This window comes from Cetorhinus maximus, chromosome 8, assembly GCF_964194155.1.
Source record: "Cetorhinus maximus chromosome 8, sCetMax3.hap1.1, whole genome shotgun sequence".
In the NCBI taxonomy this organism is placed as follows: Eukaryota; Metazoa; Chordata; class Chondrichthyes; order Lamniformes; family Cetorhinidae; genus Cetorhinus; species Cetorhinus maximus.
In genome coordinates, this window is record NC_135886.1 from 4,625,290 (window position 1) to 4,650,808 (window position 25,519).

Here is a 25,519-nt window from a genome sequence, read left to right on the forward strand (position 1 = left end):
CCTACTGTCTGTCTTAAGCACCAATTATTCAAGAAGGTGCAATAGGCACCTCAAGCATCACCACAAAGGGAATTCGCTGAAAAGCTGAGTTGCATGGAGGGTGGCTCATCTTTCGGGCCATCTGCCATAGAGTTTGTGATTAAAAGCCAATCATTAGGAATTATTAGATAGAGTGCTAATTTGCCTTCCCCCTTTACCATTTAATTTGTGCCTAGCAGTGGAACATGGAGAAGAATATTGAAGGAGAGTGCTGCATGCAGAAGGAAAGTCAGACAGCTTCAAAGGTGGGCCTGCCACCCTCACCACCTGTTGAAACTCTTTCGAGTTACCAACAGTCACAGATTGCAACTCTTTCGAGTACAATCACAGTTCTTGGTTTCCGGGAGTGGGACATGAACCCACAACCCTCTGATTCAAAGGCGAGGGTGCTATGAACTGAGCCACAGCTGACACCTCCACCACCTGTTGAAACATGGACGGATCAAGATAGTTAGTGATTGGATTCATTACAGTTCAAAGACAGCTGAAAGACAAGCCCAGGCATGAAATAAAATGACTGGAGGGGAAGGCCCATATGAGGTCATGTGCCAAAAAGGAAACCAATAGGCGAGAACAAGAAACTTGGGAGAAATTTGTGTGTAAAGAGACTGTGATGTCTAGCCTTTAGTATTACAATACCCAAAGAGTAGCCTGGTTTAACACCTAGAGGGTACCCAAATCTGAAGAGTGAGTGACCAATTGATTGCACTCTTCTAGTGTAACTTCTCTTCACGCCCAGCTTAATAAAGGCAAAACAGGAAAACTGCCGGCACCTGAAGCTCACACTTAATTCAACGTCACGATTAGCAAATAATTTTTCCTCTTTTCGATTTTCCCAGGTGTGCTTCATGCCCACATAGCACCACGACCTACGACCTACATTCTGAACTTTGTCAGATTCCATTTTAAGTCCAGCTAGCTCCTAACTCTATGAAGTAAAACATGGAAATGGCTTTTCTTCATCGTGTCCCCCTCCTGTCCCCTCCCAGCTATTGAATCGCATGAGATCGCTGGGCTGTTTTAAGTGGAAGCCAATAAGAGTGAAGGAGAAAAGAACAGAAACAAGGGAACTGAGCGGAACAGGAAGCAAAACATTGTCTGCAGTTTTGGCTTGTTATCTGAGACCAAGGAGACGGTAATTTTATCCCTGTACACAAAGGACAAGTCAGTGTCAATCAGAAAGAACGCAGCATGACCGCTGTAGAAATGCTTAGCAGGGGAGAAGGGGAATGAATGGCTGTCGTATCTTAAACTTCTTCTGCCTAATTAGTCCTTTGATTATTGGCAACCGGAGGTACTTGATTCAGAAAAATATAACATCTGTGTGCATTACTGTATAACTCTATTATTTTATATGAGCAATGATGCATTTGCATGTAATTTAGTTAACTGGACAATACTTAGTTCATTGAATGTCGAAGTAGGATTTTAATTTTGATAGAATGTCAACACGATGGTACCAATATAGATACAACAGCTTTACAAACCATTTATAAAGGGGAAATTTTAAGCGGAAATTGGAAAATACAGTTACTGTAATTACATCAGTGATGATATTAACATTTGTCCTGTGATCTGTACATGATCCTCTGAATACAGCATACAGAACATCAATGAAGACATCCCACTAAGCATTACAAACGTAAGTACAGCCACTCCACTGGCTAATATGAAACAACAAAATTCTAGCCAAGGATAGGATGTTTGTGGATCTGAGTGAAGAAGTAATGATCATTGATGTGTACCACAGTCTGGGCGGGATGCTGACCGAGAGTCCTTGACCAGAGATTATGAATAGTTTGCTTTTCAATTCCCTGGACCACGGACATCTTACAATGGACCAGCTATTTGGTAATTGTTTAAGAGACATAAAGGTGAGAGTGACTGCCCTTGATATCGAGGCAGCATTTGACTGAGTGTGGCATCAAGGAGCCCGAGCAAAACTGGAGTCAATGGGAATCAGGGGAAAACTCTCCGCTGGTTGGAGTCATAACTAGCATAAAGGAAGATGGTTCTGGTTGTTGGAGGTCAATCATCTCTGTTCCAGGACATCACTGCAGGAGTTCCTCAGGGTAGTGTCCTAGGCCCAACCATCTTCAGCTGCTTCCTCAATGGCTTTCCTTCCATCATAAGGTCAGAAGTGGGGATGTTCACTGATGATTTCACAATGTTCAGCACCATTCACAACGACTCATACACTGAAGTAGTCCATGCCCAAATGCAACAAGACCTGGAAAATATCCAGGCTTGGGCTGACAAGTGGCAAGTAACATTTGCACCACATGAGTGCCAGGCAATGAACATCTCCAACAATAGAATCTAACCACCGCCCCTTGACATTCAATGGCATTACCATCACTGAATTCTCCCACTATCAACACCCTGGGGGTTACCATTGACCGGAAACTGAACTGGACTAGCCATATAAATATTGTGGCTACAAGAGCAGGTCAGAGGCTAGGAATCCTGCGGTGAATAACTCACCTCCTGACTCCCCAAAGCCTGTCCACCATCTACAAGGCACAAGTCAGGAGTGTGATGGAATACTCCCCACTTTCCAGAATGAGTGCAGCTCCAACAATACTCAAGAAGCTTGACATCATCCAGAGCAAAGCAGTCTGCTTGATTGGCACCCCATCCACAAACATTCCCTCATCCCACCACCGACGCACAGTGGCAGCAGTGTGTACCATCTACAAGATGCACTGCAGGATCTCACTAAGCCTCCTTTGACAGCACCTTCCAAACCCATGACCATTACCACCTAGAAGGACAAGGGCAACAGACACATAGGAACACCACCACCTGGAAGTTCCCCTCCAAGCCACTCACCATCCTGACTTGGAACTATATCACCGTTCTTTCACTGTTGCTGGGTCAAAATCCTGGAACTCCCTCCTTAACAGCGCTGCGGGTGTACCTACACCACATAGACTGCAGTGGTTCAAGAAGGCAGGATTGCAGAGCTTAGATCTGATCTGTTGGTTGTGGAATTGCTTAGCTCTGTCTATCACTTGCTGTTTATGCTATTTGGCACGCAAGTAGTCCTGTGCTGTAGCTTCACCAGATTGACACCTCGTTGTTAGGTATGCCTGGTGCTGCTCCTGGTATGCCCACCTGCACTCTTCATTGAACCAGGGTTGATCCCCTGGCTTGATGGTGATGGTAGAGTGGGGGACATGCTGGGCCTTCAGGTTACAGATTGTAGTTGACTACAATTCTTCTGCTGCTGATGGCCCGCAGTACCTCGGATGCCCAACCTTGAGTTTCTAGATCTGTTCAAAATGTATCCCGTCTAGCATGGTGGTAGTGTTACACTACACAATGGAGGGTAACCTCAAGGGAAGATGGGACTTTGTCTCCACAAGGAATCTGTGGTGGTCACTCCTACCAATACTGTCGTGGACAGGTGCATCTGCAGCAGGCAAATTGAAGATTGGTCAAGTATGATTTTCCCTCTTGTTGGTTGCCTCATAACCTGCCACAGACCACAGTCTAGCAGCTATGTCCTTTAGCACTTGGCCAACTCAGTCAGTAGTGGTGCTACTGAGCCACTCTTGGTAATGACATTGAAGTCCTCCACTCAGGGTACATTCTGCACTCTTGCCACCCTCAGTGCAACACTTGGGCCAGGATTTCCCGGTTGGCGAGTGGGGGGAGGGGGGGCGATGCCCGCTCGCTGATGCGTAAAATGAACTCCCGACATCATCGCGCCCCATTTAAATTTTCAGGTAGGCGGGGGCTCAGCAGAATCAGCTGCGCACCCGCCGATCTGTCAATGGCCAATTGAGGCCATTGACAGAGTCATTGAAGTAATTAATGGACCTGCCCACCCAACCTTAAGGCTGGCGGGAGGCCAGGAACCCTGGCAGGCATTAGAAAAAGCATAAAACCTCATCCACCGGCGGGCTGAGGTTTCATGTAGGTTTTAAAAAATGTAATTAAACTGAATTTATAAATGATGGACATGTCCCAACTCATGTGTCACATGACGGAACATGTCAGGGAAATTTTTTTTTCTATTTTTAATATTTTTGACGGTAGAGCCAATCTCCCTGAGGCTGCACTTAGCCTCAGAGAGATGAGTGCACTCTTTTGTGCGCATGCGCGAAAGATGCACTCTCGGGTTTAGGGATTCCCCCTCACCCGCACAGGGAGCGGATAGCACTTCTGTGCGGACGTCACACTGGGTGGGCCTTAATTAGCCCGCTCACATAAAATGGCGGAGCACCTCCAATTGGGGGCACCGATCAGAGGCGCGCCTCCGCGTTCCCGCTCTTCAACTTCCTCCCCCCCAAATGGGGGGGGGAAATTCTGCCCTTGGAGGAGTACTGATCCATCAGCTGACCTGGGGGTTGGGAGGCGGTGGGTAATCAGCAGGAAGTTTCCCTGCCCATGTTTGACCTGATGCCATGAGACTTCATGGGTTCCGGAGTCGATGTTGAGGACACCCAGGGCAACTCCCTCATGACCGTATACCACTTAGCTGCCCTATCTGCTGCCTCTGTCCAGTCGGTGGGACAGGACATACTCAGGGATGGCGATCGTGCTGTCTGGGACATTATCTCTAAGGTATGATTCCGTGAGGATGACTATGTCAGGCTGTTGCTTGACTAGTCTGTGGGACAGCTCTCCCAATTTTGGCTCAAGCCCCCGGATGTTAATAAGAAGGACTTTGCAGGATCGACAGGGCTGAGATTGCTGTTGTCATGGTAGCTCTTGTCTGCCATATCAGATGGTGGAATTTGAATTCAATAAAAATATGGAATTAAAGGTCTAATGATGACCATGAAACAATTGTTGATTGTTTAGGGAAGGGAATCTGCTGTCCCCACCTGGTCTGGCCTACATGTGACTCCAGACCCACAGCAATGTGGTTGACTTTTAAATGCCCTCTGAACTAGGGCAACTAGGGATGGGTAATAAATGCTGGCCTGGCCAATAACACCCACATCACATGAACGAATAAAAAAAAAATTGTCTTAGACAAGTTCAACAGAACCTCCTTGCTCTTGGACTCTGTGTCCCTATTAGTAAAATCTAGGATAGTGTAAGATTTATTAACCGGTCCTACCACCCTCAATGATTTATGTACATGTACACCCAGGTCCCTCTGCTCCTGCGCACCCTTTACAGTTGTGCCCTTTATTTTATATTGTCCCTCATCAAGAATGAGAGGGCACAGATTTGAAGTGATTTGCAAAAGAAGCAAATGTGACGTGAGAAAAAACTTTTTCATACGGTAAGTAGTTTGGGTCTGGAATGCACTGCTTGGAAGTGTGGTGGAGACAGGTTCAATCGAGGCATTCAAGAGAGTATTAGATGATTATTTGAATAGAAACAATGTGCACGGGTATGGGGAAGAGGCAGAGCAATGGCTCTAGGTCATAATGCATTTTTGGAGAGCCGGTGCAGACACGATGGGCCGAATGGCCTCCTTCTGTGCTGTTAAGCTTCTATGATTCTATGTTCTACCTACCAAAATGGATCTCTTCACATTTCTCTGCATTGAACTTCATCTGCCACCTGTCCACCCATTCCACCAGCTTGTCTAGTTCTTTTGAAGTACTATACTATCCCCTTCACAATTCACAATACTCCCAAGTTTCGTATCATCCGCAAATTTTGAAATTGTGACCTGTACACCAAGGTCTATGTCATTAATATGTATCAGAAAAAGCAAGGGTCTCAACACTGGCCTCTGGAGAACTCCACTACAAACCTTCCTCCAGTCCAAAAATCAACCATTAACCACTACTCTCTGTTTCCTGTCATTCAGCCAGTTTTGTATCCATGTTGCTACTGTCCCTTCTATTTCATGAGCTATAACTTTTCTCACAAGTCTGTTGTGCAGCACTGTATCGAATGCCTTTTGAAAGTTCATGTACACCACATCAACAGCATTACCCTCATCAGTCCTCTCTCTTACCTCTTCAAAATACTCCAGCAAGTTTGTTAAACATGATTTTCACTTAAGAAATCCATTGCTGGCTTTCCTTAATTAACCTGCATTTGTCCATGTGGCTATTAATTTTGCCCCAAATTATCGTTTCTAGAAATTTCCCCACCACCAAACTTAAAATAACTGGCTTGAAGTTGCTTCACACCCTTTTTTGGACAAGAGTGTAACCTTTGCAATTCTTCAGTCCTCTGGCTCTCTTACATCTAAGGAAGACTGAAAAATTATGGCCAGTGCCTCTGCAATTTCTACTCTCACTTCTCTTAGTATCCTTGGATGCATCTCATCCAGCTCTGGTGCCTTGTCTACTTTAAGTACAGACAGCATATCCAATACTTCCTCCTTATCAATTTTAAAACCCTTCTAGTGTCCAAATAACCTCCTCTTTCACCGTAGCCTGGGTAGCATCTTCTTCCTTGGTAAAGACAAATGCAAAGTAATCAATTCATACCTCAGCTATGCCCTCTTCCTCCATGAAGACCACTAGCCTTCCCCTCAATTATTTTAATATCCTTTCAATGCCAGCATGCGGCAGGAGGTTGTGAAGTGGCTGCCTGATGGTATACAGTCAGGATCCTGGGGGTTTGAATTGATATATGTCCTCAACATTAAAAGAAAGTGAGTGCACCCTGCATCCCATCATGTGGAAAGTAACCCAAACTTTTGAAGGCATTTTTTAAGGTGGGGTGGAAGGGGTTGGGATGATATCCATTGCCAAGGCCTCCTCTCTCCATGGACCAAAGAAGTGGGCCTTCCTTATGCTAACAAGACAGTAGCACCTCAGTTGAAGAGTCTTAAAATGTGGGTTTGTTGCCCTGAGACCAGCTCTGAGTTCTTGCTGTGTGCAGCAGCTGCATTGACCGTTTTTACTGCCGTAGCAGAGCTGGATGTCCCTCCCCTCCCCCTGCAGGAGCAGACTGCCTGCAGAGTTTGCTAATAGCATCAAATATCTACCACCAATATGTAAGCTTTTTGTACACTGAGGAGAATTGGCTAACTCCATAAGGAGTTATGCTGACCGGTAAATGCGTAATTTTGGTGCAATTTTGACATTAAATCCACAACACACAGGGCAAGTGTCAGCAAGACTCTGTTTTGTAAAGTTATTTGCATCAACGTGTACAGCAGTGGAAGATGGTATCATAAAGTTGGACCATCAGATATCTGCACTGCAGTCTTCCATTATACCTACAGCAACCATAGGGATTCAGCAGCTATGACTGCTGCAATATGTGGCCTAGTGGTAATGTCACTGGGCTAGGAATCCAGAGACCCAGACTAATGCAGAGACCCAGACTAAGAACCCAGACATGGGTTCAAATTCCATCATAGCAGTTGGTAGAATTTGAATTCAGTTAATAACTCTGGAATATAGAGCTAGGCTCAATAACGGTGACCATGAAACTATCTCCGATTGTTGCAAATGCCCATCTGGTTCACTAATGTCCTTTAGGGAAGGAAATCTGCCGTCCTTACCTGGTCTGGCCTGCATGTGACTCCAGACCCATAGTAATGTGGTTGACTGTTAACTGCCCTCTGAAATGACCTAGCAAGGTTAGTTCAAAAGTAATTAGGGATGAGCAACAAATGCTGGCCTTGTCAGTGATGCCCACATCCCATGAAAAAATAAAAAAACAGAAGATAGATGCAGTAGAAATGTTTCCAGTAGGTGCTTTCATGTCTGCTGTGGAGACATCAGCAATCTAACTCTAAAAGCAGTCATGGTTTTAACGTATTTAAATGGTTACAGGCAATCATGTGAAAGTGATTTGGAGACACAGAACAGTGGACATCATCAGGAAATAGCCTTCGGTGATGACATACAACTAAAGAGCAGTCACTTGCCATTGATGGCATTTGGAATTATGTGCCATCGTATTCCTCCTGCATTACCTTAAAAGTTAGAGTCCACAGGAACCTTAGTAATGGAGACCCGAGCCTCGGATCACTGTTGTAATGTAGGAAGTGGACTAACCAGTTTGCACACAGCAAGGTCCCACACCAGTAATAAGATAATGACCAGATCATTTATTTTAGTGTTATTGGCCAAGGGGTAAATATTAGCCAGGGCACTGGAGAGTACTCTCCTGCTCTGCTTCAAAATAGCACCATGAGCATAATGACATACAACCAAGAGCAGTCAGTTGTCATTCACTGGAGAGGCTAGACAGTACAGCAATCTCTTAGCACTGTGCTAGACTGTCAGTCTTGGTTTTGTGATCCAATCTCTCAACTTGGCCTTGACTCAACAACATTCTGACTCTGAGGCGAGAGTGCTACCAACTGAGCTACACCTGACAGTCATCTAGTGACAACGCACAGGTATACAAGGTGAAAATGCAACAAGACCACTAGTCCATCAGCAGATTTTGTTACAGGTGCACGCTTGCTAACATGAGCCTCCTTTTCCGAGGAAAAACTATTAAATGAAGAGAAATATAACCCTAAGAAATCTGAAGTAGAGTCCTCCAAGATGTGTGAGCCTGGGATTGAATAACGTCTCCTGCCAACATGATTCAGACACTCCAGTCTCCTGCCAGCTTCTGGTGGTTCTAATTCCACTGTGTAACATTTCTTGAAATGTGGCACTAACAGTTATTTACTTGATAGGCTTGTTCAAGTTGGCTTCGGGTCGTATAATGTGTTGAATGGAAATCTCAGCTGCTGCATTAAGGGCTGCTCTTCCTAAATTGATGCCGAGGTCTATTATTGAATTATGGATGGGGTGGGGTGGGGTGGGGGAAGAGAATGTAATGTATCACAATCACCAAGGGCTGGGGACTTGCTCAAATCTGCCCCCCTTGCAGTGTGTCTGTGGATGCATATTGTTTGGCATTTTATGCATCGACTGGCTGAAGAGTTCAATTAATGTAAAAGGAACTTGTGCAAATTGTTTATGGCAGTTTCTTTATTATCAGGAGTTTTCAGTGTGTATATATAGTCCGATTGCTGTAGTCACTAAGCACACTTTACAGCAGTGTGGGGTTGGTCCACTACAGTAATATGAGGTGATGCAGTGCATTGCCAGCATTGCGAGCCTCTACATCATCGATCTAAAATAAATAGACGTCAAATTAAAAAACACTATACTTTCCAGAAATGCGCTTTCTATTTTTTATTTTAACCTCGAGAGTCAGCTTCTAAATGTCAAAAGCCAACATGTATGACATCACTGGATGCATTAGAAGCGAAACCTATTGGCCACCAAGTTTATGCACCAATATAATGACTGCGTTAAAGGTGTTTTATTTAATATTCTCTTTGGATTTTGTGTGTGTCAGCAGTACTTTAACCAGGCTCCAAAAATAAAGAGAGCACTGACAGACTTCAGACTGAAAATCTAGAAGCTCGGTTATTTTTAGTGCATCAATTCCTCACCCACGTGTTGGTTTAAGTTGATTAGAATGTTTCACCAGGCGACTCTCGACTGGACCTGGCCAGTTGTTCTCCTCGGCCTCCTGACTGGGATAGCCTCCTCGGCTCCAATAGCAACGAAAGCGAGGGGGAGCTTGGAAGGGAGATGGGAGACTCTCCTCTCCAGGTCCTTGTATCCGATCTCTGGGAGGAAATTAGACCTCGGCTGGGACAGGGACTATTTCACTGGAATCAAGAGAGTGAGGAGGCTTTATTGCAATGTTGGCATCGGGTTTCACCTTCAAATCACGGCTGATGGACAAATTAATGGAGCACACACTGAAAACCAGTACAGTAGGTAGTCAGCAGCTCTTTTTGGATTCTAATCCAGTTACTGTTAACCAAATTGAATTCTTTGCAACTTTGTTAGACGAGCATCTATGGGCAAGTGCTGCACTGCACAGAGTTAATAAATGTACCTTGTGCAGGATTAAAAGAAACATCACCTCTCTTTGTTAGCTTACCTGGAAGGTGATAGAAAGTCATCCCAAATCATGCGGAATCTTATCCTGATTGAAGCGCCCCAATCTTTCAACAAGGAGTAATTTCTTTGAAAAATGCCAGTCTGAACCGGTGTTTTAACAGTCTGTAAGATAGGCATGATGGCATTACTACGACACAATTGCTTCCTTGTTTGATAACGCCACTTGAATGCCTCAGATCTTCGGGCAGTATATGTAATGTATATTTTTATATGTTGCTTATCTTTTGCTTTAAGATTTTGAATATTTAAATGCATTCAAGTGCCTGACTAGCCTTCAGCAGCTCTTGGAGTCTGTGCAAATAATGTTTCTTAACTACTAGAAATTGAATCAGAATTGCACTTAACAAATTTGCAATGTTAAACATCGTAAAGACAGTGAGGGAAACCTGCAGAAACAGTGTACTTGTTAACGTGTATTTTTTGAATACTTCTGCTACCCAATTGCTACACAGACCTTAAGTGGTTAAATACATGTTGTGGACAAAAAGGATTCCTTAAAAATAGAGAACGGAGCATGCCAGTTTGGCATTCCCCTTCTTGTTTCCGGGTAGACCTATTATTCTTGCATTTACTGAGAATAATTGTACACCCCCAACTTTTAAATTATCCATACATCTTGCAATGAAGACAGGTAATTAATGGAAATTGAAGAACTTTGGACAGGGGCTGACTTTCAAATAAAGCTTATTGTGTCTTGGCTGAAGTACAAGATCAGGTCAGCTGATGTTAAAAGGAATCAGGAACAGCAGTCAGTTTATTTGTGCTGCATTGCAGGCTCTCTTTTATTTAGACCAGCACCCCCCCTCCACCACTCCTCCAACCCCCAAACTCCCCATCCCCCAAGATGCTTAGTTAAAATTAGATTACATGTGCCATAGCATGACAGTAAGTCAGGTTACAGTTTGTGTGTGTGTATGTATGGGGAGGGGTGCTCTTTGCAAAAGACCTTACTTTCCTCTAGACAGTGAGGTAGAATAGTTCAACTTCTGCCAGTCATTGCGCATTTTATTTTCATGTTTCGCCAACAACCTGCGTTAATACAGATTCCTTTATTGATGCATTGAAATCTCCTAAAATAATTTTGGACTTTGGTATTTGTAGCATTTCAACAATTTTTAGCTTAGGGTTTTTTTTGTCAAAACAGCAGGAATCATTCCTGGTCTCCGACTGTAGTCGTATGTATGTATGAAATACTGACAATCCTGCAAAATGCATGGGCCTCCTAAGAAACACAGACATAGTGAGGCTGAAACAAATTTGCAGCTTGTGACAATTTGATTTAACTTTTGACATCTCACCTGATAAACACTGAACATAAATGCTTGTCATTTGTTTATTTATCATCTCTGCTCAGAATTTATTAGTGCTCACTCCTAGCAATACAAAAGCGGATGCTACTTTTAAAGTAGCATCAAGCAATGTTTGCATGATTACAGTAACATCGTGTTTATGCTACTGGATGAGTAACACTGAGGTTTGCACTGATAACCTTTTGAGCTCAAATCCATCTGCGGCAATTTGAGAATGTGATTTTTTAAAAAATCTGGAAATAAAGAGCTGGTGTCGGTAAAAGTGACCATGAGACTACCGGGTTCTCAGGGCAAAACCGAACTAGTTCACTAATGTCCTCTAGGGATGGAAGCCTGCCATCCTTGCTTGGTCTGGCCAACATGTGACTTCAATCCCATACCAACATGATGGACTCTATCTGTTCTCTAAAATACCCTAGCAAGCCACTTGGTTGTACCAAGCATCATGGAGGAATCTCAATAGCATCTTCTCAAGAAAGCTAGAGATTGGCAATAAATGTTGGCATTGGCAGTGGTGTCCACATCTCAAAGATGAACTTAAAAAATAGAGACACCACCTTGGCCCTACTCTTGAGCCTTTGCCTACTAAGCACATTACTTGGCCTAATTTTTAAAAAAAATCTCACTACAGCTGGCTGTCCAATTAAATGAGGCCGTCATCTTGACAAGGCTTGGCATACATTATTCAAAAAGTTGTCCTAGTTGAGCAGTAAACAATGGGTGATACTGAGTGCAGGGATTTGGTGATCGTGAACAATGTTTCATGGCTCTTCCATTGGAAGTGCTAAGAATATGATTGTTCCTGTTGAATGATCTCAGCATGAAATCCAAAAATTAATTAATTTACAGGTCAGTGGTTAGGAATTCTGCAGCGGGTAACTCACCTCCTGACTCTCCAAAGTTTGTTGACCATCTCCAAGACACAAGTGAGAAATGTGATGGAATACTCCCCACTTGCCTGGATGAGTGCAACTCCAACAACACTCAAGAAGCCTGACACTATCCAGGACAAAGCAGCCTGCTTGAGTGGCACCTCATCAACCACCTTAAACATTCACTCCCTCCACCACTGACACTCAGTGGCAGCAGTGTATACCATCTACAAGATGTACTGCAGCAACTCACCAAGGCTCCTGAGACAGCACCTTCCAAACCTGCGACCGCTACCAACTTGAAGGACAAGAGCAGCAGATGCAAGGGAACACCACCACCTACAAAGTCCCCTCCAATTCACACATCATTCTGACTTGGGAATATATCGCCGTTCCTTCACTGTTGCTGGGTCAAAATCCTGGAATTCCCTTCCTAACAGCACTGTGGGTGTACCTGTACCACTTGGACTGCAGCAGTTCAAGAAGGCAGCTCACCACCACCTTCTTGAGGGAAATTAGGGATGGGCAATAAATGCTGGCCTACCAACTGACACCCACACCTCACGAACAAAAAAAAAACTGTTTCGTGAATGAACTTTAATTGTGAGTTTGGCCAGCTATTTGACATCATACTGGGAAGCCACAAACATAGTCTCCAACAGGATTGTGGATAGTGGTCAACATCTTGTAGATGGTCCCGAACCTGCCCCATTAGGGAAACAATCACTCATTAGGATTTTGACCGGAGCATCCACTTAATTGGAATGGAGAAGGTTACGCACCCAATTAAGGGTGGCAAACAGGGCCTCAAAGCTGGAATGCCAATCGGAAGCCTTCAGCTTGCGAGGAGAAAAAATGTGCTGTAAAGGGTAAGTAAGTGAGAGGGCACTTCAACATGCAGATATCTTCTAAACCAACTTTTTTAAAAATTCAAATGAAAAAAAAGAAAAGGCAGCCAGGCCAGCACTGTGGGAATCCCAGTCAGACTCCTCTACCCCTGGTGAACAGGAGTCTTAATGAGACTAATTGGCTACCTGCCTCATGGGGACGGGTAGCTCTGCCAGGCCCCAAACCCACCTCATTAAAAATGGCTGGAAAGCGGGAATGGTCAGGAAACCGGCAGGCCAGCACTTTCAGTTCCCGTCTGCCTCTTCCCAACCTCAGCAGGGCCCAAGAATTCTGCCCTTTAATGTTTTCTTTGTTTAAGGAGAGCTGAGGGTGGCTGCTGAACTCCCACAGCTACCCCACCTGAGACTGGCTTGCTCAGCACAGGTTGGCTATGTGTGACTCAGTCCCACACTGGTCAATGCTTTGTCGCACTGAATCATCAGGAGAGGAGGTGATGTAATTTGCAAACAGTTCAGGATGGCAGATAGTCACAGATGGCAAACTGAAGAGTTCCTTTAAATGACAATCAGCAGTTATGCATTAGAACAAAAATATAAGGGCAATTTGGTGAGTGAAGCATGTCCTTCAGCCTAACCAGCATCTTATTGAATTTTGAAATGCTCCATCACCTTTGCCTTATCTGGTAGACCATTCCAAATATTTGTCACTCTGCCCAACTGATTTGATTTAAACTTGAGCAATATTTTGGGTTCACCTTATTGATAATTAGTGTGCCTCAATAAAGTGCCTCCCCTCAATCAACCACTGAAGCTTAAGCTTCTCTGATCTTCCTTCATAACTCAACCTGCTACAATTCTTGTCGCCCTACTCTATGTCCTTTCCAAAATCCATATCTAATGTGTCCTGACCAAAGCCATAGACAGGCCAGTGCTTTCAAATCTTTGATTAAAACACATCAAGAGAATAGCTGATACAAGTAGACAGGCAGGCATCTTATCAAGGCATTTGGCACCACGGATTACATGGGTTTACTCAGCATTATGACCCATTATGTAACTCATGGTGGTGGCTGCAGTGAGTTTTATGACAGGCACTGAACATCAAGATATAGAGGAAGGATTAGCAATAATAATGTAATTATTGAATAACTAGAGAAGGATAATCCACAGTTGATTATTGGGTAGTAACAGCACTGGAATGGGTTGAATAGCAAGCACTGGAGGTCTCAGCAATCTGAAGCCAGGGAACTATGGAATAACCTAAGAATGGGTAGTTCACCTTTGCATTTTTTTACCTTGTGCCAATTGCTTGACATTATGTTCATTCCCAATGGAGGTACATTTGACTTTGAGCCAGATCCAATATCATCCTTTTACACTAAAGCCCAGATTCAAAATTACTCCCAACGTGTTGGGTGGCACATCTTCGTACTGGAGACCCTGTGAGATATCGTATGGCCAGGATATTTTCACAAATAATGATAGGACGTAAAGATTTATCCAACCAAAAGTACAAACCTACATTATTACTTTTATAAACGATTCTTTTGCTCAGCCACCTCGCTTAGCGTGAAATTCTGAAATCAGAAAAAGGTTCCAAGGTAAAGAAAGCACTGCTGATATATTGTAGCTCCTCTCCTCGGGGTAAATATCTGAATTCAGAAGCTGGGTGGTAATTTAGTGGACCGGGCCAGTTGCTTGTTGTAGAACCCATCTGCTCTTTATTGGAATCAACGGAATGAAAACCTGGCATGTTTATTAAAAGACCGGTGATCTGCTCTGCCAGACTGCTACCCAGACGGAGAAATCTTTCTTTATCGCACTCTCTCTTTCCCTGTTGCGCACACATCGCAAATTCTCTGAATCATTTGTTTCCTGCAGAGATATTTTCTCTTGCTCACTCACTTTATCTGTTTCACTTCACATTCCTTTTCTGATGGTTTGATTTCGTTTTTTTTTCTCTATTCTTAAGTTGTGTTGCTTCCTGTCTCTGTTGCTTTATCAGGCTGAGGCTCTTTCTTCTGGGGAAGTGAAGGCTGAGCAGTGCCCGTCTTTAAAATTATGAGGACATTCAATAATCTGGACATGAAGACATTGCTTCCATTTGTTGTGGGAGGAAGCCGTTAATACAAGATGGTCACATCAGCTTTTTTACTCAGAGTGGTTAGAATGTGGAACTTTTTTTTAAAAATGATGTGGGCATCACTGACAAAACCAACATTCATTGCTCATCCCTGATTGCCCTTGAACTGAATGGCTCGTGAGGTCACTTCAGTGGTTAAGTTAGGAATCAACCACATTGCTGTGAGTCTGAAGTCATATATAAGGCCATTAGTAAACTAGATAGGCTTTTACAACAATCAATGATAGTTCCATGGTCACCATTGCTGAAACAAGCTTTATAGACCAGATTTATTAATTGATTGAATTTAAATTCCACCAGCTGCCATGGTGGGATTTGAACCCATGTCCCAGGCCTTTAGATCACTAGTGCAGTGATATTACCACTACACTACCATCTCCCCATCTCTTCCAACTTGCTACCACGTAGGACAATTGAGGCAAATAGCACAGATCACAGTATCTTTATAGTGCAGAAGGAGGCCATTTGGCCCATCGAGTCTGCACTGGCTCTCTGAAAGAGCATTCCACCTAGTCCCACTCCCCTGCCTTATCCCCGTAACCTTGCACATTCTGTCTCTTCAGGTAGCAATCTGTGGTAGCAATTCCCTTTTGAATACCTCAATCGAATCTGCCTCCACCACCCTTTCAGGAAGTTTGTTCCAGACTCCAACCACCCTCTGGGTGAAAAAATTTTCCTCACATCACATTTACTCCTTTTGCCAATTATTTTGAATCTGTGCCCTCTAGTTCTTGATGTTCCCTTGAGTGGGAACAGTTTCTCACTATTACCCTGTCCATACCCCTCAGGATTTTGAATACCTCCATCAAGTCTCCTCTCAGCCGCTTTTTCTCCAAGGAAAACAGTCCCAATCTTTCCAGTCTATCCTTATAGCCACAGTTCTTCATCCCTGGAATCATTCTTGTGAATCTCCCCTGTACTCTCTCCAATGCCGTCACATCCTTCCTCAAGTATGGCATCCAGAACTGGACACAGTACTCCAGATGTGGCCTAACTAGTGTCTTATACAAGTTCGATATGACCTCCTTACTCTTGTAGTCAAGGCCTCTATTAATAAAGCTTAAGATACTTTGTGCTTTATTAACTGCTCTCTCAACATGCTCTGCCATCCTCAATGACCTATGTATATATACACCAAGGTCCCTCTGTTCCTGCACCTCCTTTAGAGGCTCTCCCTTTATTATAGATGCAGGTAAGGGGAAGATTGATAAGTCCATGAGGGATAAAGGTATAGAAGGATAGGGTGACATGAAGTAATGTGAGAAGGGGCTCGTGTGGAGCATAAACACCAATAGGTACAATGAAAGGCCTGTTTCTGTGTGAAAAAATATTATGTCATTCTTTTCTCTCATAAGATGAAAGATCCCATAACATTATCTGGCAGAGAGTAGAGGAGCTCTCGCATTCAGTTAGGAAGCAGCACAGGCAGAATCCCAAAGGTGGGGAACTGTCTGGCCCTTTAGGCAGATGTAGGGAAGGCACTGGTAGTAAATGAAAATCAGGGCACTCAGTAGAAGATGAGCGAATGCGGAGATCATCCCGTGAGTGTGAAGGCCATGACGAGTTTGATTTTTCTCCTCTCCCCCTCCCCCACCCCTCACCATGGTGGTAAATCGGACAATGCGGATTTTGCAGTCACCTGATTTACCTCCATTGATCCTGGCTGTTTGGCTGGGTTCAGCTGATGTCTGTGTGTTGCATGAGTAGCAGGTGGTAACACTGCCTTTGGACTTGGCGCTCACTCCAAATAGGGTCAGGAAATTGTGTGTCTCTAAAGCACTAGTGACATGCTGTCCAAGCAGAACTTTACCCTAGTTGGCTTATTGTCAAAAACATTAATCAAATCATCTCACCAAGAAATTGCAGACATGAACGTACGAGCTAAATGCAAGTTGTTAGCTGCCTTTTATGCAGATCTTCAATCCAAGGGTGCAGCCTCACAATTCCTGATGCTGGCTTAATAATCTTCAAGGACAGTGTCTGTCCAATTTTAGAGAAGCTTAAAGGATGTATTCTTGCGTGGGGAAAAGCCTGGTCATGTAAATAAACAGAAGCATTGGCATCAGGTATTACTTCAAGCACTTGTTTGAAGGCAAAAATGTATCTTTAAACCAGTTAAGGGCCAGAAATTAATGTTGGAATGAACTATAGCTATACTGGGATAATCACTGTTGCTATATGAGCTGTTTTCAGGGTCTGACAAAGTTGTCCCATGGGGTAATACCATTCTATGAAGAGCCAAAATCTTGATTAATGGAGTTGGAGAGCAGCTAACAAATCTGTATGTAATTTGTCATTACAGCAATGTCAAATACGAGAGACGTGTTAATATTTTTGCAATGAATGGCACCAGGATTATGAATCATATCAGTTGTTGCCGTGCTAGGGAAACAGACCCTGATTTGAAAAATAATCACCTTTCCTGAAATCACTGTTACATTTTATTTGTGTATATTTGAATAATACTCGTATCAGGTAACTCCTGTTGCCTAATTGATACAAGGAGTGTGCCATCTTTGCCTTCTCCAGAGCTGTCCTTTGCATCACCATTCGTCTTAACGATATGGAGAGGTGGGGGGGAGGGGTGGAACTATGGTACCATACACCGCGTCTGAACCCAGAATGCCATGGAATGGTGAGATGCCAGAACATGCCCACAATCCTCCACATAGCTAACGGCCGGATTTTTGCTCCAGAGTCGGAAATGCAGAGTCGGGAAAAGTCCCGACTCCACAAGCAAGACTTGGAAGGAAGTGCCCCAAATCTTTGGATTTTCATCCTGGGGGATGGAGGCAGGAGTTGGGCTCACCGACCCCAGAAAGAGTTTGGAGGCAGCCACAAGGTCTACTGAGTGCGGAGGTGGCCTGTTGAAAAGGCCCACCTCAGTTACAATAAATACAGCAAAACAAAAAACAATCCTCTAGCCCTCACTGTTCATACTCACTCACATTCCCTCACACTCGCCATGCCCCATCCATGCCAACTCATGCCACCTCATGCCCCCATCCCTCCCCAGAGCCTCTCCTACCCTCCATGAGAACTTACTCCCCTCTACCCACTGTCATGGCCTCTCATCCTCTCTATATCAATCTATGCCCCTACCCACCCCCCCAAGACCCTTCATCGTCCTTGCCAACCCATGCCCTCACTTATCCCAATGGCCCTTTATGGCCCCATGCTAACTTAGTGCCATCTCATACCAACCCATGCCCTGACCCTCCACCCTCCAATCCTTGCCAACTCACCCAGTATCCGCCATGGGCATACCTCAGGAGCCATAGTGAGATGAAATAAAGTACTAAGTATCTATTGCAGACTTCACTATAAAAAAATACTCATTCATAAAAACCCATTCAATACATTTAAATTCCTTCAAGTTCTCAATCCATTATAAAAACAAACATTTCATTCAAGTCCTCAATCCCTTATGAAAACATACATTTCCTTCAAGTACTTAATAATGAAAACATACTTGTATTCATAGCTCCACATCAAAGACAGCTTATTCCTTTATAACCACTTGGAACTGTCAATCAAACTGTGAATTTACAGGTCCCCCACTATGATATTGATAGGTTGTGGAATCAGTCATGCAGCACTAATCCTATAATGATAACCCTAAGGCTTATGTCAACAGACATGTTGTGAAATTGTATTGGCTGCTTTAAAAAAAAATTAAAGGGTGTGGGGATTTGAATGACAACTGTCTGACAGTTTCACTCTATTTTTTTCCTTAGTTCTGTTGAAGAGTCAAACGGACTTGAAATGTTAACTATGTTCCTCTCCGCAGATGCTGTCAGACCTGCTGAGTTTTTCCAGGTATTTTTGTTTTTGTTTTGGATTTCCAGCATCCACAGTTTTTTGCTTTTATCACTCTATTTATCCACTTTCTACGCAGACTAATGACTACTCTTACCTCTCCCAAAGGGGCATCAGACCTAGAATCATAGTGTTTTACAGCACGGAAAGAGGCCCTTCAGCCCATTGTGTCCACGCTGGTCATAATCCCATTTTCCAGCACTACGCCCGTAGCTTTCTATACCATGGCATTTCAAGTGTTCATCTAAATACTTCTTAAATGTTGTGAGGGATCCCGCCTCTATCACCCTTTCAGGCAGTGAATTCCAAATACCCCCCACCCCCGGGTGAAAAAAGTTTTCCTCAAATCCCCTCTAAACCTCCTGCCCCTTACTTTAAATCTATGCCCCCTAGTTATTGACCCCTCCACTAAGGGAAAAAAGTTTCTTCCTATCTATGCCCTTAATAATATTGTATACCTCAATCAGGTCCTCCCTCAGCCTTCTCTGCTCAAAGGAAAACAAACCCAGTCTACCTAGTCTCTCTTCATAGCTGAAACACTCCAGCCCAGGTAACATCCTGGTGAATTTCCTCCACACCCTCTCCAGTGCAATCACATCCTTCCTATAGCGTGGTGACCAGAACTGTACACAGTACTCCAGATGTTTCCTAACTAACATTTTATACAGCTCCTACATAACCTCCCTGCTCTTGTGTTCAATGCCTCGACTAATAAAGGCAGGTATCCCATATGCCTTCTTAACCACCTTATCTACCTGTCCTGCTGCCTTCAAGGATCTATGGACATGCACACCAAGGTCGCTCTGATCCTCTGTACTTCCTAAGGTCCTACCTATAGTGAAGGCCCTTGCCTTGTTAGTCTTCCCAAAATGCATCACCTCACACTTTTCAGTGTTAAATTCCATTTGCCACTGTTCTGTCGATCTGACCAGCCCGTCTATATCGTCCTGTAGTCTAAGGCTTTCCTCGCTATTTACCACACCACCAATTTTCATGTCATCTGCAAACTTACTCATACCTCCGAGATTCATGTCAAAATCATTAATGTACATTACAAACAGCAAGGGACCCAGCACCAAACCCTGTGGTACACCACTGGACACAGGCTTCCAGTCACAAAAACAACCTTCGACCATCACCCTCTGCCTCCTGCCACTAAGCCAATTTTGGATCCAATTTGCCAAGTTGCCCTGGATCCCATGGGCTCTTACCTTCTTGACCAGTCTCCCATTCAGGACCTTGTCAAACGCCTTACTGAAGTCTATGTCGACTATATCAACTGCACACCTTCATCAACACATCTAGTCACCCCCCCTGAAAGATTCAATCAAATTTGTTAGGCATGATCTCCCCCGACAAAGCCATGCTGACTATCCTTGATTAATCCTTGCCTCTCCAAGTGGAGATTAATTCTGTCTCTCAGAATTTTTTTCCAAAAGTTTCCCTACCACTGATGTTAGACTCACTGGCCTACAGTTCCCTGGTTTATCCTTACCACCCTTCTTGAATAATGGTGCCACATGAGTTGTCCTTCAGTCCTCTGGCACCCCTCCTATGGTCAGAGAGGATTTGAAAATTAATGTCCTTGCCCCCTTGCCTCCCATAGCAGCCTGGGATACATCTCATCTGGGCCTGGGGATGTACCCATTTTTAAGCTCGCTAAAGTCGCTAATACCTCCTCCTTCTCAATGCTAATTTGTTCAAGTATATCACAGTCCTCCTCCTTGATTTCTACACCCACATCGTCCTTCTCTATAGTGAATACAGGTGCAAAGTATTCATTTAAAACCTCACCTATGTCTTCTGGATCCTCACACAGATTGCCACTTTGGTCCCTAATGGGCCCTACCCTTTCCTTGGTTATCCCCTTGCCCCTAATATACTTATAAAATGCCTTTGGATTTTCCTTTATTTTATCCGCCAGTGTTTTTTCATGCCCCCTCTTTGCTCTTCTAATTTTTAAGTAACCCCCTGCACTCTCTATACTCCTCTAGGGCTTCCACTGTTTTGAGCCCTTGATATCTACCATAAGCTTCCCTTTTTTGCCTTATCCAATCCTGCACATTCCTTGACATCCAGGGTTCTCTGGACTTGCTGGCCCCACCCTTCACCTTTACGGGAACATGTTGGCCCTGCTTCCTCACTATTTCCTTTGTGAATGATGCCCACTGCTCTGATGTAGATTTTCCTACAAGTAGCTGCTCCAAGTCCACTTTGGCCAGATCCTGCCTTATCATATTAAAATCGGCCTTCCCCCAATTCAGAACCTTTATTCCCAGTCCATCTTTGTCCTTTGTCGTTGGTACCAATGTGAACCACGATCTCTGACTGTTCACCCTCCCCCTTCAGAATGCCCTGCAGCCGTTCAGTGACACCCTTGACCCTAGCCCCAGGGTCAACACACCATCCTGAGTCACATCTTTGGCTGCAGAAATGCCTGTCTATACTCCTCACTATTGAGTCTCCTACTATTAAAATTGCTCTTCCTCTCTTTCTACTCCCCCCTTGTGCAGCTGGGTTCTGACTACACTCCCCAGAGGAACCGTCACTCTCCCTGTTTTCCAACACAGAAAAACTGTTCTTGAGTGAGATGTACTCTGGGGCTTACCTGGCTACCTGCCTGCCTCCCTTCTTCTGACTGGTGGTCACCCATTCCTACTCTGACTGCACTTCCTTAAGCTGTGGGGTGACTACACCTAAAAACATGCCACCCATGTAACTCTCAGCCTCACGGATGCATCGCTGTGCCTCCAGCCAACACTCAAGCTCCGAAACCCGGCGCTCAAGCTGGTCAAACCGGTGACACTTGCTGCAGGTGTGGTCATCCAGATTGCCAGGAATGTCTAAGGCTTCCCACATTCCGCAGGCCATGCAACACACGGGACTGAGCTCCTCTGCCATACCTTCAGTTAAAATACTCTTACCCTAAATTTAAACCAAGTAGAAAATTGTTTAAGTTTCTTTCTTTTTTTAAAAAAAGCTACCTCTCCCAAAGAGGCACCTGGACCTTTCCCAAAATGCACCCTACATCTCCAAATAGCTCTGGCATGTTTAGACCTTTTCCTCAAATGTCTAAAACCCACAAGTCATGTTTTGGACATTCCAGTCATGAAAATTGCATCTGTCTGAAGGCAGCTGCACTTTTACATGTGCAGCTGCGTACATGAACCACGAAGGCGCAAACTACAACCCGCCCCCACTTCTACCCCCGGCAAAATGGTGGGTGCCAGGTTCAGGGGCAGGACTTCCAGATCTGGGCTCCGCTACCACTTTGGCTAAGGCACAAGGCCCTTCTGGCTTTGTGAAAATTTGGGCTTAAGTGTCTATTTCAGACTTCACTCAATTTAAAAAAAAACTCCCATTGATAGCATTTAAATCCCTTCAAATACTTAATCCGTTATAAAAACAAACATTTCCTTCAAGTATTTAATCCTTTATTAAAACTTAGATTTGTATTCAGAGCCCCACATCAAAGACAGCTTACCTCTTTATAACCACTTGGAGCTGTCAATCAAACAGAATTTATAGGCCTCCAACTATCACACTGATAGCTTGTGGGAGCAGTCAAGTAGCACTAATCCTTATGTCAACAAGCAGTGAAATAGCAGGCACTGGTTTTTTTTCAACTGCAGGTTGGATGGGGTTTTTTTCAAAAATTGAAAGGGCTTGGGAATTTAAATGACTTGACAGTTCCACAGAGCTTATCCGCTTTCAACGCACATTCATGTCTGTTCTTAACAATTCCAAAGGAGTATCTGACCTCTGCCAAAGGGGTATCTCTCCAAATGAGTCCGGCAGCTTTAGACATTTTTCTCAAATGTCGTGTTTTTGAAATCCCAGTGATGAAGATTGGATCCATTTGAAGGCAGTTGCACCTTTACATGTGCAACCATCTCCATGAACCACGAGTGTGTAGAGTGCAACCCACGCCCACCCCACCGCCCCCCATTTCCTCCCCACAACAGACACACCTCCCCCACCCCCACCCCCAAAGTGAAAATGGTACGTGCCGGGTTTGGGGGCAGAACTTCCAGGTTTGGGGCTCCGGTGTCTTTTTGGCTAATGCACAGAGCCCTTCTGACTCCGCGAAGGTTCAGGCCCGAGTTTCCGTTCTGGGCAATGCCTCCATGGCAAGATATGAAGTAAATCCCCAGGTACTTTCCAAAATAGAGGAAGGCAAACTGGCAGAGACTGTCATTTGGGATGAAATCACGCACTTCCGTGGAGATGGTTTCTGAGTGACACTTACGGAAATTTTTCCACAAAGTATGAAGGAAACTCTTTGATTTCTTTTGAGATGAGTTTTAAACAAATAAGTTTGCTTCACCAGGCCTAAATTCAAATTTTCTGCTTTTCTGAAAATAAAACCTTGGTCTGGATTAAGTTGGCTCAACGGGGGTCTCACCTGCAGTTTGGAAAATCAGCAGGGAACCCTCATCAGTTCCGTGGGACAGGCCGCTTGGTACCAAATGCTCTCAGGCATTTAAATGGCCACCATCGGGCCTTCCCTGGGATTGGGGCCCCATCTGCTGAGGGACCCCAGTGAGGGCGGGATGGGGATCGCGGGGTGGGGGGTCGTAGGAGACAGAGTGGGGGAGAGAGAATTTGGGGGATGGGGGTCGGCTTTCGGCATTCCAACACCCCACCCCCACCCCCACCCCACCCCCACCATTTTCCCAATGCCAGGTCCCCTGATCAGGCACAAAGTGAGCTGAATCGATTCCCAACGCCAGCAGCTGGGAATCCCGCGCCTGCCCCTTCTGCCCTCCCACTTAATCGGGAAGGTGTGCCACCATTTGGACAATTGATCTGTGAACCTCTCCCACAATTAAGTGGGCCCGGCCACAATGAGCTGCATTAAATCCAGCCCCTTGTCTTTTCTTTTTTTAAGAAGAAACTCTCTTAAGATTGTCCTATTTTCTTCAAGAGACATTAAAACGTTGCAGAAGTTTTTCATTGCCCCTGGTGGTCAAGAAACCATCACATTGACTGCCACGATCCTGACAGAAAACAAATGGCAGGACAATGAAGGAAGGTAGAAGTCTATTGACCCATAAAGCTGGATGTGTCTGAATGGGTTGCCTGGAGACATATACATTGGTGAAGCATTGACCAAAGCATTGAGTGTAGATCTTCTAATAAAGCATCCCAATGAGTTGATCAAAGGGTGAAACCACTGTGTGTGCAGGGTAACTGATGCATTGTGCTTGAGTTGACTGGACCATCCCAGGGAAAGCTATCACGCAGAAAAAGTCTGGACAAAAAAAGCTAAATACTCCTGAGGAGCCTGCATTAGGAAGTTCCCTTGGAGGAAGCTCTAGATAAAGAAAGAAATAAGCCTATTTTCACAACTGGCATTCACTTCAGATCCAGGATGGTGGGAGAATGCAGCAAACGTGCTTTAAAAATCCAGCCCTAAAATTAACAGCTAAAGAATCCTTTTCAGAACATAGCGGGTGTTGGGATGTATTTGAAATGATGCATTTTGACATTCAGTGTGTTAGCTTTAGGCTGCCGTGCTTTTGTTGAAATCAACCTATAAACTTGGACATATCTTCCGATGACAATTACAGACCTAAGATGGAAGAAATTGTAGCAATAGCATTTCAGGAAATAGTGTAATATTTATTCCAGGATGGATGAAGAAAGAGAAAACGGCACCATATTAATGTTCAGAAACTTGAACAAGGCAGTGGACTTAGGCTACAAAATATCAAACAGGTTTATATGGAATAAATGGCTAAGTGAACAGAAACTGTAGAGCTACAATGCATACTGCTGAATTATTCCTTTTTCGTATCATTGCATCAGTGGCACTAAAATTCAGTGTAAGCTAGATGTGACACCAAAGAAACAACTTTTAACTGGTGTTTCTGACAGCAGTAGTTATGAATAATGTCCTTGCTATATTTTGAATTCTTACTATAGATGATTTTTTTCCCCCTCAGACTGAGTGGACGGAATCGTCCCAGATTTGCACAAAGTGTTGGCAGCGGGCGGGGAAAACAATGTTTTACCCACCGACCTCAATGGCGGCTTCTCACGCCGTTTCGTCCCGAACGCGCCACATTAATGATACATTCCCAGGAAACGCGCCGTTTCCATGGCGAGCAGGCTCCGATTCACCTGCCAAGCCGTCACCTCGCTGCTTCATCACGCAAGGCACCACTTTTAAATCACACCTCTCAGTGCTTCCAGCCCAGGACTGCTTCAAATAAGACATGGCCCCGAAAGGCAAGAAGACTGCAGCCCCCGGGTTTAATGATGTGTCTTTCAAGCACCTTTTGGACACTGGGGAGGCTCGCCATGATGTCCTCTACCCCCGCTCCGGCCGCAGGAGGGGCAGCAACATCACCACTCCAGCTTGGTAGGCAATGGCAGTGGCGATAGGTTCCAATGCTGCACACAAGAGGTTGGCCATTTAATGCAGAAAGAGGTTAGATGATCTCATTCGTGCCGCCAGGGTAAGGAAACCATTTCATCACTCTAAACTCACACACTCAAGCCCATCACACATTCACTGGCATCTCACTCACTGCCAGCTCAAGGGACATCACCACTCACTCTCCCACACACACCCTCACATCTCCATTTGGCCTCATCTCCTCTGGAGACTGCCTCCTCAGCCCTC

At 44.5% G+C, this 25,519-nt stretch overlaps 1 protein-coding gene across 1 annotated transcript in view; it reads left to right on the plus strand.

The window, feature by feature from the left end:
• Window positions 1-224: 224 nt before the first annotated feature.
• Window positions 225-25,519, plus strand: part of LOC144684055 (fibroblast growth factor 4A-like) — a 32,708-nt gene continuing 7,413 nt past the window's right edge. Inside the window, exons 1-2 of the mRNA XM_078547770.1 lie at window positions 225-284; window positions 9,394-9,706. Coding sequence (XP_078403896.1) covers window positions 225-284; window positions 9,394-9,706 — 373 coding nt within the window. The remainder of the gene's footprint in view (window positions 285-9,393; window positions 9,707-25,519) is intronic.